The 16,833-nt window shown below is 47.3% G+C and overlaps 1 protein-coding gene across 4 annotated transcripts in view; it reads right to left on the minus strand.

The window, feature by feature from the left end:
- GDAP1L1 (ganglioside induced differentiation associated protein 1 like 1) overlaps window positions 1–16,833 on the minus strand; it is a 43,114-nt gene that overhangs the window by 20,016 nt on the left and 6,265 nt on the right. Inside the window, exons 2-3 of one of the 4 annotated variants that reach the window (XM_045194828.3) lie at window positions 14,381–14,575; window positions 2,204–2,345 (exon numbers count right to left, since the gene is read on the minus strand). Coding sequence is in view for 1 of the 4 variants with exons in the window: in XM_024559703.3 (XP_024415471.1) it covers window positions 2,204–2,383 (180 nt within the window). In the remaining 3 variants the exon portion in view is untranslated. Of the gene's footprint in view, window positions 1–2,203; window positions 2,463–14,380; window positions 14,576–15,442; window positions 15,598–16,833 lie in introns of those variants that run through there. The other 3 variants (XM_045194830.3, XM_024559704.4, XM_024559703.3) reach the window with 3 other exon arrangements.

Below are 16,833 nucleotides of genomic sequence, written 5' to 3' on the forward strand. Positions count from 1 at the left end.
GTGTGCAGGCAAGGCCCTTTGAGACTGAAGGGATGAGAGGAAACTCACCTGCTAAGCTCCTACTACATGCCAGACACTTAACACATGTCCATGTCCTGTCAGTCCCCCAGGAATTCTGTGGGGTAGGGTGCAAAATTCCCCTTTTACAGATAAGAATATTGAGGCACAGAGGGGTGAAGTGATATATCCAAGGTCACACAGCCAGTAGCACTCAAGATGAAACTGGAACCCAGGACTGACTGCAGAGCCCATGCCCTTTCTGCCAAGCTAATGCTGCCTCTAGTACACACCATGGGCCCCTGGGCAGGAGGGAGGCCCTGGCAGGGGAGGCAGGAAGATGCTCAGGCTGGCTTGGTCAGAGGTTTGGTCACAAATGGGGTTGCAGTGGGTGGTCCCAGCCCTGACTAGAGGACCACTGTAGCCCTGAGCTCAGGGTGAACAGAAAATATTCCATGTGGGGAAAGAGGAGGCGGCTCCCTCAGGGGAAGGTAATGAGAAGTGTCATCCCCTATCCAGCCCCCACCACTGGGGCCTGGCTCCTGAGGTTCTGGGTGGGAGGAGATTCTAACATCTGGAGGCCAGGCTGATTCATCTCCAAACCCCCAACCCCCAACGACTTGCACAGAGCCTGGCACACAGTAGGTGTTCAGCACACATGAGTAAAATTCATGGGCAAATCCCAGGGTGATCTTGGTTAAACCGACCTCACTGCTGCCTAGTACTCTAACGACACCATAGCACCCATTATTCACAGACTTGACTCCATGCCAGGCACTGCCATCAGCACTTTTGGGGCATCATCTCATTTCACATTTCACCTTCAGCCCTCTGAGGAAGGTGCTGCTATTAGCTCCATTTTGCAGATTGTAAAACTGAGGCTTTGGGGAGGCAAAATGACCTGTCCAAATCCCCACAGTAAGTTATAGGGGCAGATGGCAATCCCACTGGGGACTGTCTGGCCTCAGAGTCTATACCCTAAAGTGGAATTGCTCAAAGGGAGACCGTTGGACCAGCTTCATCAGCATCACTGGTAGCGTGTTAGAAATGCAGCACCTTGGGCCCCGGGCCAGAATACTGAGTCAGAATCTCTGGGGCGGGACCCAGCAGTCTGTGCTTTGGCCAGGATCATGCAGCGATTCCAAGGCACGATCAAGTTTGAGTAGTGCCGGTCTAGAACAGTAAGTTATGCCGCCTCTTCAACAACCCTCGCAGCAGCCCTCAGAGGGGCTGGAATTAGAAGCAGCTATTATTATTATCATCCCATTTTTCAGACTATAAAACTGAGCCTGGACCAAGACTCAGACCCAAATCTTTTGGTTCCAAGGCTCTTTCTCTTTACAGAATCCGTTTCTCCATCTGGAAAACAAGTGCATGGAACAAGAGGATCTTCCAGGGGCAAGCAATGGTCTGTAAATGCTGGGCCCTGGCCATGGTGCTGACTGAATCTGTTCCCCCCACACCAGACAGCCGCCCCAGGTGAGAGATTGAGGTCCTAGAGGCAGGCACTCCTGTCTTACAGGCGCAGTGCGGGGCCCTCAGCCCCAGAAGGGGGAATCCCAATAACTCAGCACCAGGCTGTATTCCTAGCTGACCCCCAGCTCCCCTGAGTCTGAGAAGTGACCGAGAGGCCACGGTGTGCCTTTAAGAGTAAAACACAGATCTCACGTCTGGGCTGGTCTAAGAAGAGTTAACTCCTTCCTTCTATAGCAAGGGGGGTGGGGATGGGGGACTAGAGACGGACCCTTCAAGCCAGAACAAGGCCCCCTGCCATGCGGAGGGGCAGAGGAGCTGAGACCTGAAGGCCTGGAGTATCCGGGACAGGAGCTCGGAGGGAGGGCTACCACGGCTGGAGGCTGGACTCCAGGAAGCGCTCCTCCTACCACCAACAGGCCACCTTCCCAGCAATGCCCATTCCCTTCCCTTTGCCTTTGTCTCTCTTCTCAGCCCTCCAACAGAGCGGGTCTTTCTGGGAGGGAAAGAGGATAGATATTCCTAGAATTGGGGACGGTGCTCCTGGGGCGGAAGACAGAGCCAGTCAGCTCCAGGGAGAGCAGCCCAGCGTCTCCCGTGTTCCGGCTGGAAACCCCAGATTCCACCCTCCCCGTACACCGGGTCCTCAGACCCCTTAAGCCCTCTGGAATCCCCTCCCCCAAGTCTCCTAGCCACCAGGCGCATCCGGTTCCCCTGCTTTCTCTAGCTATACCTTCTGGGAGCTGAAGGACTGGGTCCAGTGGTACAGAACCAGGCTCTCCTTGGGCCAATGGGCGGGGCTGGCCGCCTTGGGCGCGTCGTGGGCCTCCGCAGGCTTGGCTGCATCGCTCTCCAGCGCTGAGATGGGCCACCAGCTGCAGTTGGTGGGGGTCAAGTTGTTGGGGGTCGCCATGACAGCCCAGAATCCGAGGGCGGAAAGAAGGAGGCTTCGGCGGCGGCTGGCTCTCTCTCGCCCAGCATCACATGGCCTCGCGGAGCCTGCCCCTCTCCTTCGCTCCCTCCCGCCCCTCTCTGTGAATGTCATTTCTCACTGGGCGAGTGAGGGAGGGAGCGAGGGGATCCCGGGAGGTCCTTCCCTCCTCCTCCCCTTGGCCCGCCCCTGGCCGGTGCTAGACAAGCCACCAGTCCTCTCTGTGGCGTTCCGTGGAAGGGTGCCTGGAGCCGTAGGGAAGCGGGCTATGCCCCCCAGGTGGCTCCTCTCTGGCCAGTTCCCTGCCGATGATTCCACCATTGTAAACGCGTTCTGCCTCTCTATCTGCTAAGAAGCAAGTATTTCTTTAGGACAACTAGTTATAGAGATTTATTCCTTTTATAAATCAGTGTCTGGAAATAACCTGGCTCTCTAGAGGCTATTTATTAACTTTTCTCCTTTAGAACCTTTAAGAGCAGAAGGGAACAGACAATGGTTTATTGTGCGCCCCGACACTGTTTTAAGGGCTTCACAAATATCTACTCACTTAGCCCTCGGAATAACCCTATGAGCCTCATTCTACAGAAGAGGAAACTGAGGTACAAAGAGGCTAAGTGACCTTGCCCAAGGTCACCTAGCTAGTAAAGTGGGGGTGCTGAGATTTAAACCCAGGCTGTCTGGCCCGAGTCAAGGCCACGCCGCTCTCAGCCATAAGGTCAGGACAACACAGCAGCAGCAGCAGCACAGCAAGCGTTTATCGACCCACTCGCTTTACCCGCATCGCCTCATTCCATCCGCAGGGTAATCACCTTTCCCAGGTGAGGAAGGTGAAGCTCGGAGGGGTAAATCACTGGTCCAAGGTCACTTCTCCACCCCAGGAAACGGAGGCACAACTAGAGGCACCCAGAGAAAGACTGTAGCACCTCCACTGTGACAGTTTATCCTAAACAGTCCTGAAAACTTTCCATAAAGTTCCTTAATATATCCTTGCTTCCCTTACTATAAATATTGTTTTAATTTATTTAATTCATTGAGCAAATAGATGCACCATGGAAATAAGCTTCTCAGTTTCCACCACCGCCCCCCAACCCCACCAACTCACGCTACCAAGCACTCTGGCCACCTCGCCCTCCAGACTGATAAGCATGGCTCTGGAGCAGCCAGTGGCCTTCCTTCTAGCAGGCAGCAAACTTCTGTGGCTCCGTGGGTTCCTCTTTGTTCTTTGGCCGCCACGGAAGCTTGGAGCTACATTTTCTGTTAAGTCCCAGTTGCCACATTAAGCCTCCCTCACTTAGCGATTTCTCTTTTTCAAAGTGTCTTGGTGCTCACAGTTTGATTGTGCAAAGAAGGATATAAGCTGTCTTGGGGGGAAAATGCAAATATCTGTGAATTCAGAGGAGTAAGGCCTTAGGAATTTGATCAAGTCCCCTGTCTGTGACTCCAGCCTGGTGCATCTAGAGGGCCAGACGCAGCGGGCATGCTCAATGTGTACTCATCTCCTCAACAAATATGTACTAGGCACTTCAACGGCACAAGAGATATAGTGATAAATAGACAGACACTGGCCTGTTCTTTGTATTTTTCACTTAGCAATACATCGTGGGAAGAGTTTCCTATCAGCACAGGTCCACCCCGCACTTGGTAACAGGCTACACACTGTATAGATGCACCAAAATAAACTGAACAACTCCTATTAATGGCCCTATAAGCTGTTTCCAATCTTTTGTTATAAAAACAATGCTGTGGTGAATATGCTTATTCAAGTATATTTGTACACGCTTGAGAATAATCTGCATGATAAATTCCTAGAAATGGAATTGCTGGATCAAAGAATATGTCGTTGCCGGAGTTCCGTCTGAAGAGGCTGCCCCAATTCATACCTCCCCACTAACAGTCTATAAAAGTACCCATTTCCCTACACCCTTGCCAACACAGCATATTTAAAACACTTTTTTGAATCTATGGGTGAAAAATGGTATCTCACAGTTTTTACTTGTTTTTGCCTTGTTATAGAAATTTTCAAACAGATGAAACAGCAAACAAAGCAGCTCAGTGCGCACCCACGTGTCCGCCACCCAGATGTCAGCATTCTTAAGCACTCGCCACGTCTGCTTAACTTGGGGGAGAGGGTTTGAAGTATTTGAAACAAATCATAGACACCCTGATGTTTCACACACTAACAACTCAGTATTACTTTATATCTAAGACAGGTCATTTTCTTATGTAAAACAACACGTTTTTCACATTAAAAAATTAACTATAAGGCCCTAATATCTAGTTAATATGGAAATTTCTCCAGTCGTACCAGATATGTCTTCATGGCTGGTTTCAACCAAGATCCAATTAAGGGCCATGCAATAAATTCTGTTGTTAATCCTTAAGTCTCCAGAATGGTCCTCACTCTTTTTAATTTTTTTCCCATAACACTGGCTCATGAAGAGACTGGCCAGCCGTCTTGTACAATGTTCCACTTTGGGATTTGCCTGACTGGTCATTGTTGTGTCCTTGAACTTGTCTGCCTTGTATTTCCTGTAACCTGGTAGTTAGGTCTAAGCCAGGTGGTGAAAGACAAATACCATATGATGTTACCTATAAGTGGAACCTAATCAACAAAACAAACAAGTGAGCAAAATAGAACCGGATACATGGAAATAAAGAACAAACTGACAGTGACCAGAAGGGAGGGGGGAGGGGGATAAGGGTGGGGGGAAGAAAGGGAAGGGCCAAGTCAAGGAACATTCATAAAGGACCCATGGACAAAGACAATGAGGGTGGGGAGGATTGAATGTGGGAGAGGAGGGTGGGTAGGGCAGGGAAGAGTAATGGGGGGAAAATGAGGACAATTGTAATTGAACAACAATAAAAAGGTTAAAAAAAATAAAGGCTACATTAGATTCAGGTTAAACATTTTGGGGGCAAGAATTTAATACTTCATGGGTGGTCTGTGTGCTTCGTTTTGCCTTCCATCAGGAGGCCCATAATACCTTGTTGTCCCACTATTAATGATGCAAGTTTGGTTCTGGGTTAAGATGGTAACCACGTCTCTCCTCTGTCCATTTCTCCTCTTCCCACCAGATCCTTGTGGGTATCCAGTTCCTCACCCATTGATGGTCCTTGAATGAGTCTATTATCAGGGATTGTAAAATGATTTTCTAATTTTGTCATTTCATTTGCATTTATCAGCTGGCATTCTTTATTTGAATTTCATTAATTATGAGTGAAGCTGACCATCCTTTCAAATGCATAAAAGCCATTTAAATTTCTTTCCCAGCAAATTGTCTGTGTTTTCCATGGGGGCCTGGGCAATTACAGCTTTGTGTGACGCGTGCAGTGGCTGGGGTGAGGACAGGGCTTGTGGTAGAGCTGGGAAAGGACATCCAGCTTGCCCCGCCTCCCCAGGTGCTGACCCTATGGGGAAGGCTTTCAGGATGCAGAGGCTCTATATGGGTTTCTCCAAAGCAGATCCTGAGACAAGAATTTAAGGACAAGAGATTACTTTGGTAGATAAGGGAAATCCTGGATGTGAGACCGGAAAGGCAGCCAAGGAAGGTGTGTTGTCAAGCTAGTTGGCACTGTAAGCGGCTGGAGCTTAATCACACAGGGAAATTCTGAGGCCAGTGTAGAACACCTCGGTGTTATCCCATCTGAGAAGGAAGAGAGCTGGGGTATTTACATACCCAATTCCACCAGTCATCGCTCTAGGATTGCTCCCAGGAGAGTGTTAACTCCCCAGCACTTCAGGCCTGTCCTGAAGTTGGCAGAGTGGGTTCCAGTGACCACAAAAAGCTCCCTACGCAATACACATAGGTGCTGCCAGCTGGGGATTAGCCTGTGTGCACTAAAATGGTAAGTGTGTGGGGAGAGACAGGTAGGGCACCACCAGCATCCACTAAAGGGCCTCTAAGCAGAAATGCTAACTAAAGATGAGGAGCAATTAGCTAAGTGATGAAAAGATGGGAAAGGGATGCAGGCTCCAGACAGAGAGAGGAGCAGGTGCAAAGGCCCAGGGGTGAGAGTGACAGTGGTGTGCTTGAGGGGCCGATGGCTATTTATCTGGCTGGAGGCAGGGATGAGAGAGGAGCCTGAGCGGTCATGCCAGGTCTATTCAGCCACCTTTAGGAGTTGTCACATGTTGAGCATCCTGGGAAGTCACTGGAGTGTTTTAGTCAGGGAAATAACATCCAGTTTGGGTGCCAGAAATCTGAAAAAGGCCTGAGGAATGTATTCAGACATTCCCACATATTAATTCAGTGGGGGCTAGATGTTTCCCCGCCAGTGATGGGATTTCTCATGCCCTTCTTCCATGGCAACTGGGGATGGGCTCAGCCACCAAGAGGTTGCCACTGACGGTGAACTCGGCACAGTGAGATGGGAGCCTCAGGGAAATATTTCACTTGGGCTCGCTACTGGTAAATTATAATATATATATGTCCCTACAATATAATAATGGCTATTAGGGTTTTCCAGGTACCAGATACTGTGAAGCACTTCACAGTCATTATCTTAAATGAGGTGATATTGTTATCCTGACAACACAGATGAGGAAACTGACTCTCAGATGAAGTTATTGTTGCCCAAAGTTAAGAGCTAACAAACACCCAAGTCTGTAGACAATAGAATTCTACGTGTCCAGACAATAAGGGATTAGATAAATTAAGAAATTAGAGTATATCCGTATCATGAAACGATTTATGTCCACTAAATAATAAAGGTTACAATTAAAATATTATGATTAAAAACAGCTTACAATTATATAAGTTACTCTAAAAATCCTATTTAGTTGAGATTACTATAATCTTTAAAATGTAAAAGAAAAAAACCAGGCGACTAAGAAAGTATGTACAACTCAACTTTCAAATACATAATTATAGAAGGGCAGCCCACAAAAGCAGTTATGTGGTTAGACTGGGGTGTGAATGCAGACAGGAACAAGAGGAGATCCTGAGTGACTTTTAAAAGTTGGATTTTCTGGTTTTCCTGCTATTGTAGACTGCACAGTATCCCTGCAAAATCCATATGATTGAGTCCTAAACCTGAACGTGACAATATTTGAACATAGGGCCTTTAAGGAGGTTACTATGGTTAGATTAGGTCATAAGGGCAGGGCCCTAATCCAATAGGACTGGTGCCTTATCAGAGGGAGAGACACCAGAGCTCTCTCCTCAATCAAGCACCAAGGAAAGGCCACGTGAGGATGTAGTGAGAAGGCGGCTCTCTGCAAACCAGAAGAGAGGTCTCACCAGAGACCAACCCTGGTGAGAACTTGATCTTGGACTTCCAGGTTCTAGAACTGTGAGAAAATACATATCTGTTGTTTAAGCCACCCAATTTGTGCCTAAGCAGACTGATACACCTAGACAGAAGTGCATTATTTGTACCTTTTAAAATATATTCAGCCCTGGCTGGTGTGGCTCAGTGGACTGAATGCCAGCCTGGGAACTGAAAGGTTGCCAGTTGGATTCCCAGTCAGGGCACATGCCTGGCTTGCTGGCCAGGTCCCCAGTTCAGGGTGTGCGGGAGGCAACCAATGGGTGTTTCTCTCCTGTCACACATCGCTGTTTCTCTCCCTCTCTCTCTCCCTTCCTCTCTCCAAAAACAAATAAAATCTTTAAAAAATGTTAAAAGTTGTTAAAAAAGAGATACTGCTTGACTTTTGCCTTATACTATTGGGGAAAAGCTGGCCCTGGTCCTTGAACTACAGGAAAAAGGGAAGGAATTAACACAGTCTGAGTGTCCTTCAGCCAGACTCTTTACAGAAATCCCAGGAGAAGAGCACTAATGTCACCAGTGGACAGACAGGAAAACTGAGGCTCAGAAAACACAATGCTTGACCCAAAAGCAGCAGAGCTGGGATGGGACCCACGTCTATTTGATCCCGATACACTCTTCTCCTCATACCACTACCTCCATGTAGCAGATGCTGAAATGGTCGCAGACACAGGTGGGGCGAGTGTGGCAGATATCCTTCAGCCTGTAAGGATCACGAAGGAGGCTTTGCTTCCAGTTCTGGACAGAGAGACGGTTCTCATGGGAGTCAGAAGGTACCGAAGGAATTCACCGTGAGAAATCCTAATGGCCAATGCATCTACTTTCCACATCTGTCACATCGGGGCCTGCTGACTGAGGAAGCTACAGAGACCAGAGAGCCGTAAGCATGAGGCCGACCAGGTGCGATCCCACAGGGTGTGGTGGGGCCAAGGGCACAGCCCCACCCTATAGGGGGCAGCTGCTCCTGGCTGCAGTCAATAGCTATTCCGGGTTTTTAAGAAACTGGAAATCCAGATATTTGTTTTGAAATTGCTCATTTAAAGTTTGGTGATACATTTTTAAAAATCAGGCATAACAAAACATATCTGTGGGTTGGATCTTAGCCCTTACATGGTCAGTTTGCAGCCTCTGTTTCAGATAATTTAACTGTTGCCACAATTCTGAAGGCAGTATGTTAACACAGCACTGTAACAAGTAAAATGCCCAATCACAGCAGCTTTACCCCAAAGCTTATTCTTCGATCACATAAGGTCCAATTAGCAGCATGTGGGGGAGGAGCAGTGAGTCACGTCAACCCTGTGGCTTCCAAGATCACCCAGGCACTGATCCCAATGGTCATTGATATCCAATGGGCAGATAGTGAAGAAAGCGAGCAAGGGACCATGTAAACTCTCACTCCTCACTCTGCCCATGTTGCCTTGGCCGGAACTCAGTCCTGTGTCTGCCCCACCGCCCCTCAAAAGGCTAATGGGAGCTGGGAATTGTACTCGCTGAGCTGTGGCAGCCACTTTGCCACAACTGTATCCTATGGACTAGACACACAGGTTTCTGGGGGATGCTCACCCATCTCTGCCTCCTTCAGTTATTACCATCTCCATTGTACCAATGAAGAAATAAATCTCAGAGAGGCTAAGTGAGCTGTGGGAAGGCACGGAGCACTGGTTTTCTGAGTCCAATCCAGGGACACTTCTTCTACCTCAGTGTTTCCCAAACTTGCCATCTCCTAAGAATCAGTTCTGCCACTTGTTACACATACAGGTTCCTGGGCCTTGCCCCAGACCTTGAATCTGAGTCAGGGAATAGTGTGGTAACCTGTATTTCCATCAAGAATCCCAGATGGTTCTTGTATCAGGCTCTACACCAGGGGCTGCACCTTAGAATTACCTGGGGAGCTTTGTGAAATGCTAATCTCTTGGCCCCAACCCCTAGAAATTCTGACATTGGCACTTTATGAAACTTCCAGGTGACCGGTGACTGTGATGTATTCTGAGCCAGGACTCAGAACCACTGCCTCTGCCCCCAACCACTGGATGGCTGTCAGTCACCTGAAGGAGCTTTTCGAAATAAAGCAACAGGAGAGAAAGAAAAAGATGGAGAAGAGGGAGAGAGAGGGGTAGGCAGGGGGGTGAGAGAGACAGAGATAAAGAGATACCAAGGAGTGTGTCTCTACCCTGGGAATCAACATTAAAAAAAACCTCTTCAAATGATTTTAATCTGCAGTCTGGGTGGAGACCAACTGAATAAATGGACCAGAAGATTCTTAATCAGTATGCTTGGGTGAGCCAAACTTTCTGTACTTTCAAAGCACCTCAAGGGACTGTGACAGCACTCTCCTAAGGCTTCGCTACTCAGAGGGTGGTCTGACATATCAGTATGTCACTGGGAACTGGTATGAAATGCAGAATCTCAGGCCCTACCTGGGACCTGCTGTATCAGAATCCAGAGCATAAAAAGACCTCTGGAGATGAGCACACACCTTAGTGTGAGAGGTGCTGGTCTAAGGCACACAGCCTCTCCCCGGGACGACAGCAGACCAGGTCCTTTCATCAGGGCTGGCTCATCCTCTCTCCCTCCCTGCCCATCTCTTGAAGCTGCAGAACTGTTTCAAGTGCCACGAGCACAGTTGGTCCTCAAAGGTCTGGGCCTCACTGCCCCCATGCTGTGGCCATCTGTCCACAGATACTTGGTCCGGAGGTGCGGGCACACGCACGGTTTGATGAACCACCGGGGGGGGGGGGGTGCTTGTAGACCTTCCTGCTGGGGAAGGACAACCCAGATGCTGGGAATTGACTTGAGGACCAGACCATGGGACTGGGAGCTTCACCTGAAGATCTAAACATCTGCAGGTTGGAAAAGACGGACAGACTTGTTTTGTGAGGTTCTGGGATCAATCAGAGGAAGTTAGGGGAGGGGCAGGGGGTACAGTTTAATATAAGGAAAAGTTTCAAACAAGGGTATAGTAAGTTTTCTGTTCCCTAAGGAGAATCAGCAGAAATTGAATGACCTTCATTCAGGGGCTCCTGGAGGAAACCTCTGGATTGGACATGAGCTGGAAAGAGGCCTCCACTCAAGGTTGAAACATGCCGTCCCCCAAAGCAGGGAGGCTGGGTCAAAGAGTGAGAAGAGCATGGGGAGTGAGATAATTTAGGGGTCTACTGGAGGCAATCGACCACGAAGGCAGTTTGGTTAAACACAAACTATTGTTTGTGCATGAAATAATTTCCATGTTAGTCTCCACCAGTTTGAAAGCTCAGTGAGGTCAGTGGCTGGACTGCCTTGTAGAGTTCATCTTGTAGGGTCTGGCCTGGCATGTCATAGCCCTTGCCCAGTAAATCATTGATTTAAATGTAAATAGCTGAAATGAGTATTAAACCCGTTTGTCTCCCCCTGGTAATTTTTGTGCCCTGTGGGATAATTAGGCATCCTTTTGTGCCCTTTAAAGCATTTCTATCAGTTGTTCCTATTGTCCATTTTTTTTTTCTTGTTTTCTCATGCACTTCTAATTCCTTTTCATCCAGCTTCCATCTGCACATTTTTCATAATGACAAACAACTAAAGTATCCTAAATGGCCCATGAAAAGGGGTTTTATTAAATCATGCAGGGGCTCTCTCCACCAAAGCCCACCCATCCATCAGTCTAAGCAGCTCTCATCTGGACACATCCCAGTAAGACGCCAACAGCATGGTTTCTGAGTGAGTGGAATTATGGGCTTCTCTATGGACTTTCAGCTGTATCTTCTGACTTTTTCTTCTGTTCTGAGCATCTATTACTTTTGAATCGGAAAGACTAACCAACAGGAAGTGATTGTTTCTAACTCCCATTTCTTTATTGATTTTAGAGGGAGAGAGGAGGGGGGGAGAGGGAGACATCGATGTATTGTTCTCCTCATTTATGAATTCATTGATTGATTCTTGTATGTTCCCTGACAGCGAATCAAACCTGCAACCTTGGCATATTGAAATGATGCTCTAACCAACTGAACTATCTGGCCAGGGCCTCTAAACTGTTTTAAATCTCTAAACCACTGTAGCCAGATTTATATAATTGGCAATGTTTTTATTTGAGAAAATTGCAAATTGAAAACAGAGTGAATGCTCCCAATTACCAGGCAGCAAGGAAGCTGAAGCCCAAAGAAGTAAAGCGGTTTATCTGTGCCAGGGTACACAGCAAGCAGAAGCAGAACTCAGGCCCTGACCTGCAGACTGGCATTCTTTCTTTCTATCACTCCCTTCCCTCCTTCCCACTGCGAGCCACTTACTGCTTTCCCTCTTGCTCAGCAGTGCAGGGACGTCTCGAGCATCCATGGCCTCACGGTTTGTACTCCCCATTCCACTGACATGATTTGTGTGGATTCTAGAGTGGAGACAGCTACCAGACCAGGCAGGCAGCCTCCACATATGCCTTTGTTTATTGGAAAACCAGAGCGGGCTGTAGATCCAAAGCACAGAACTGCTGGCAGAAGCCCTGTTCCAGGGCCAGGAGTTGTCTGCCTACTTGGAGAGTCTGCTACCCGGTGGTCTGCCAAGGATGCAGGAGAGTCTATGCCACTTCAACCATATGAGACATTGTCTTGAGAATATCCAGGCATTGCTGACAAATTCTCCATGAACACTTCCTCCAGGCTGGTTCCGGCTTGCTCTGAGCCAAATGGAAGGGGAGGCGGGCACCTCCCCAGGAGTCCTTGCCATGTTGGACAGAGCTTAGGACTGGGCTCCACTCCTTTTCCATTCGACAGGACGTAGTGGGGAGAATGTGAATGTGTCCATGCTGTGCTGAAGCCTAAATCAGCAGCTCCGGGCTCTGCAGAAGCCCCAGGGGCTTGGCTCAGCTGTGCCAGCCTGGGAAATTCACAGAGCAAATGGATCACAGGTTTCACAGCTGAGAGATGAGCATGAGGATTTTATTTTTCTGGTGTTTGGACAAATGAGTCCATGGTGGGTGTTGTGGGTGAGCACAGGAAACATTTTTTGGAGCCCTGGTCTGTGGTGAGGAGTATCTCTGGGCTATGGTTCTTGGAGGAGGCTCCTGGGTCCGGGTGTCCACTGGGAGAACGTGCTTTGAGAGGGCAACAGAGAAACCCTGAAGGCCAGAGGATGAGCGACTGAAACCTGAAGTGTGGGTCACTTCTCCAGGCCCCTGTGGAGGCTTTCCTTCTACACCTTATCCGGAAAAAACGAGCAAGCACTCACATGATTAAGTCTTAAGAACAGACTGCACAGTAATAATCAAAGAGATAGATTTTTAAAAATATTTAATGGCTTTTATTTTGTAAAAAATACAAAATAATACATGCTCATTATAACAAATTTAAATAATACATAAACTAAGAAATAAAAGTAACTCCGTTCTCCTGAAGACATACGAAGTAAAATAAGATACCATTTTTCAAACGACCAGATTGGCACCATCAGAAAGAATGGCGGGACCCACCACCGGCAGGGGTGTAGACCAGGGTCCGCCAACCCCGCACTCCTGACACAGTCCTTGGTTGTGGGGACGGGTCTGTTGACTGAAAGATGTCTAGCAGCAACCCTGGCCTCTAGCAACCCACCAGATAGCAAGAGGCTCTTCGCCACTACCTCCCAGGCTGTGACAACCAAAAACGTCCCCAGTCCCACCCGACCACCACTGATGTGAGTAGAACCCGGCCATTTGAAATATCCATCACATACTAAAATTTGTCACCGGCAGCCTTCCTTCAAAACACATCTACAAAAGTAGAAACTTGCTTGAGAAGCATTTTCATGCAACAGCATTGGTAATATTTTAAAAAATTGGTAATGATTCAAATGACACTTGTTCCTAGCCTAAGTGTGTATGTGAAAAATGCCCAGGTAGAGAAAAGAATTAAGTAGCTCTGATGTAATGAGCTCTTCAAGATAAAATTGTTAAGGGGAAAAGCAAAGGTGCAGAACAGTGTAGAGGACATTTTTTAAAAATTTAAAGAATGAAGTTGTCTGAGCGAGTGTGTGTGAATATGTATGTTGAAAAAATATATAGAAATTTGTATATATTAATTTTTTTATTTATTAATTTTATAGAGAGAGCAGGGTGGGGAGAGGGAGAGAAACATCGATTTGTTGTTTTACTTATCGATGCATTCTTTGATCGATTCCTACACGTGCCGACAGGGGGTCAAAGCCCGGCACACTGGGACCGTGCTCTAACTGAGCCGCAAGGCCAGGGCTGGACATGTGCATTTTCCAAGCCTGGAAGGAGGGGTACTAAATCACAAACACTGGCGATCTGTCTGCGCAGCAGGGTAGAGGGCTGCAGGCGGGTAGTATATGGAATTTTCCATTTCTGCCTTAAATATTTCAGCATCACTTGCATCATTTTACAACAAGGACATTGTAGAAGAAAGATAAAAATAAGAAGTAGAAAAGGCAAACAGGAAAAGATTTAGAGTGCGCGCACTTTAGAGTTCTCACGGCAACATCATAGGCACCTCCTCACCAGGTCCTCAAAGCAAGTCTCCGAAGTTGGCAGAGAGGAGTAGTTATTTCCATCTTGCAAATGGGGAAACTGAGACTCAGAGAGTGCAGTGACTTGCCCCAGGGCCAGAAATGGTGGCCCAGGAGAAAGAGAAGTTCCAGGCCTCTGGAGTCCCAGAGACCTCCGCCTCGCATCCTGCAAAGTAACCAAAGCACATCCAGCTACAGGCTCTTAAAATCCTGAGCCCAGCATGCTCGCCTTGCTTGCACTCCTACCTGTGGTTTCTACTCCTTCAACTCCTCTTCAGTTCTCATTCCTTCAGCCAACGCTGGTATTCGTCTCCCAAAGGTAATTCTCATCTTTCAGGAGCTCCTTTGCTGAAGACGTTGTGCTTTGGAAAGAGCAGGGATTTGAGATCTGACCCTGTTACTCTTCAGCCCACCAAGTAGCTTCACCTCTCTGGGCTTCACCTGTAAAATAAACACACCAAACTCCTGGAGTTGTTTTAAAAATCAGAGCAATGATGTGTTTGAATGCATTTGGTAAATCAGAAAGGACTTGTAACAGTTAATCTTAACAAAATTAAGTTCCAGCTCTTCCTGTGGGGTTAGAATAAAACCGGTAAGAAACTGCAAGCCCAGGCTGAATGAAGACCTGGGGGTGAACCATGACACAAGGCTTGGCAATCTATGTCGAGAAGACCACACACACACTGCAGATAACGGGTCGGTCTGCCTAAGCTCATGCCTTACCTGAGCCTGGTTCCTTTGGAACCTATTACTGGGCTTTGGGACCTGTGCTGTCACCAGAGACGCCACATGCTAAACATCCTCAGGCAGGGGGAACAGCGAGGTAAGGAAAACCGAAGTATTACCAGCACCACGACTGTATTTCCACCCACAGGAGAACGGACTGGACAAGAAGCAAGTCGGTATGTCCATCCAGGGTATATGGGACTGCTCAGTTAATCTATTAACATTATAAAAAGTACTGTATTTTTTGGACTATTTGACACACTGGACCATAAGACGCACCCAGGTTTTAGAGGAGAAAAATAGGAGAAAAGTTTTTTGAAGCAAAAAATGTGGTCCTGCTCCTGCCTCTTGGGAACCTGCTCAACCACCACCCCCACCTCCAGTGAGCCAGGTAAGCTACATTCAGACTATAAGATGCACCCCCATTTTCCTCCCAAATTTGGGGGGGGGTGCGTCTTATAGTCCAAAAATATGGTAACAAATGCAGAAGCACCTGGGTAACGGGACCACCTCCTTCCATCCCAGTGATACGTGGTAAAAGCAACCGTGTAAAGGAATGGCTGCAACGAAGGACAGACTTACACAAGCTCATCTCGCTGCTGGACAGGGTGTGGTGCAGTAGGCCCTGGGTGCGTGAGTGGTCGATGACCCTTCTTTTGCAATTTATCTGTGTGCTATTGGAGACTTTAAACAGTTCATGCTTTTTCACCCAGGAGTTGTGGGTATAAAATTCTATTCTAAGAAAATAATCAGACTCACAGTCAGATGTATATAAATATACGTACATATACACACAAACATTGATTTTCAGGTCAGATTTATTATAACAAACATATAAACATATGTGCCTGCTCACACGTACACACAACTGTCCAAAATTAGAGAAATGGTCAACTACAGAAGAAACTATGAATATATTTAAGTGATGCACTATTATAGTTATCAAAATCATGTTTGAGTGTTTTGACATTGAAAATACTTACAATAATTAATGAAAAAAGAAGAATATAAAGCTATATAGTTATCAGCAGTTAAGACATATACACTTCAAAAGATAAAAATAGGAGCTAACATTTACTGGCTGCTCACCATGCGCCAGGCAGTGTCCTAGTACGTGACTCAATTCTCCCCTGGCCCATTGAGACGGGTGCTGTCATCATCCCCATTTTCTCAGAGGAGTAAACGGAGGCGCAGGGCTTGGGCACAGTGTCCAAGGCCACACCGAGGAACAGAGGCGGTGAGGCAGGACTTCCAATGGAGCCAGCCTGGCCCTCAGGCCCTCTACAACTCTAGGGCAAAATGCTGACCACCGAGTGGTAGGGCCGAAGGACATACAATTTTCTTCTTTGTATTTTTCCAGATTTTCTCTAGAGGCATTTTTTTTGTTAAAATTAGTTTTTAGTAGGCCCTGCCAGGTAGCTCAGTTGCTTAGAGCCTTGTCCTGATAAACCAAGGCTGTGGGTTCAATCCCAGGTCAGGACACATACAAGAATCAACCAATGAATGCAGAAAAAAGTGGAACAACAAATCAATGTTTCTCTCTTTCTCTCTCTCCCAATCAATAAATTAAAAAATTAGTTTTTATTATAAAAACATTATATTAACACTTCAAAAATACTTCCGAAGTATTAATAACCTAGGAGCCAGACAGATGGAAAGTAATGAATGAAATGCAATTTGATTTAATTATACTGAAATGAGCCAGGGAAGCCCAGAAGACTAGGCTTGGAGGGAAAGAGAACCTGTTCAGATTTCAAACACACTACATTTCACCAGGTATTTGTGGGATACCACGTAGAGATGACTAGATAAGGGCACAGAGGTGTGGTGAGAAGACATACGGCTGTAAGAACAGCCCTGTGAGATGACAGGGTGGACAACGGTGGCTCCCTTCCTGTGACCTGTGTGCCTGTAGGCAATCTGGAAGGGTACACAGGCCCCCACACGGCGTCTTGTGGATGTGCTAAGTGGAC

The sequence above is a fragment of the Desmodus rotundus genome, chromosome 6 (assembly GCF_022682495.2).
Source record: "Desmodus rotundus isolate HL8 chromosome 6, HLdesRot8A.1, whole genome shotgun sequence".
Classification (NCBI taxonomy): domain Eukaryota; kingdom Metazoa; phylum Chordata; class Mammalia; order Chiroptera; family Phyllostomidae; genus Desmodus; species Desmodus rotundus.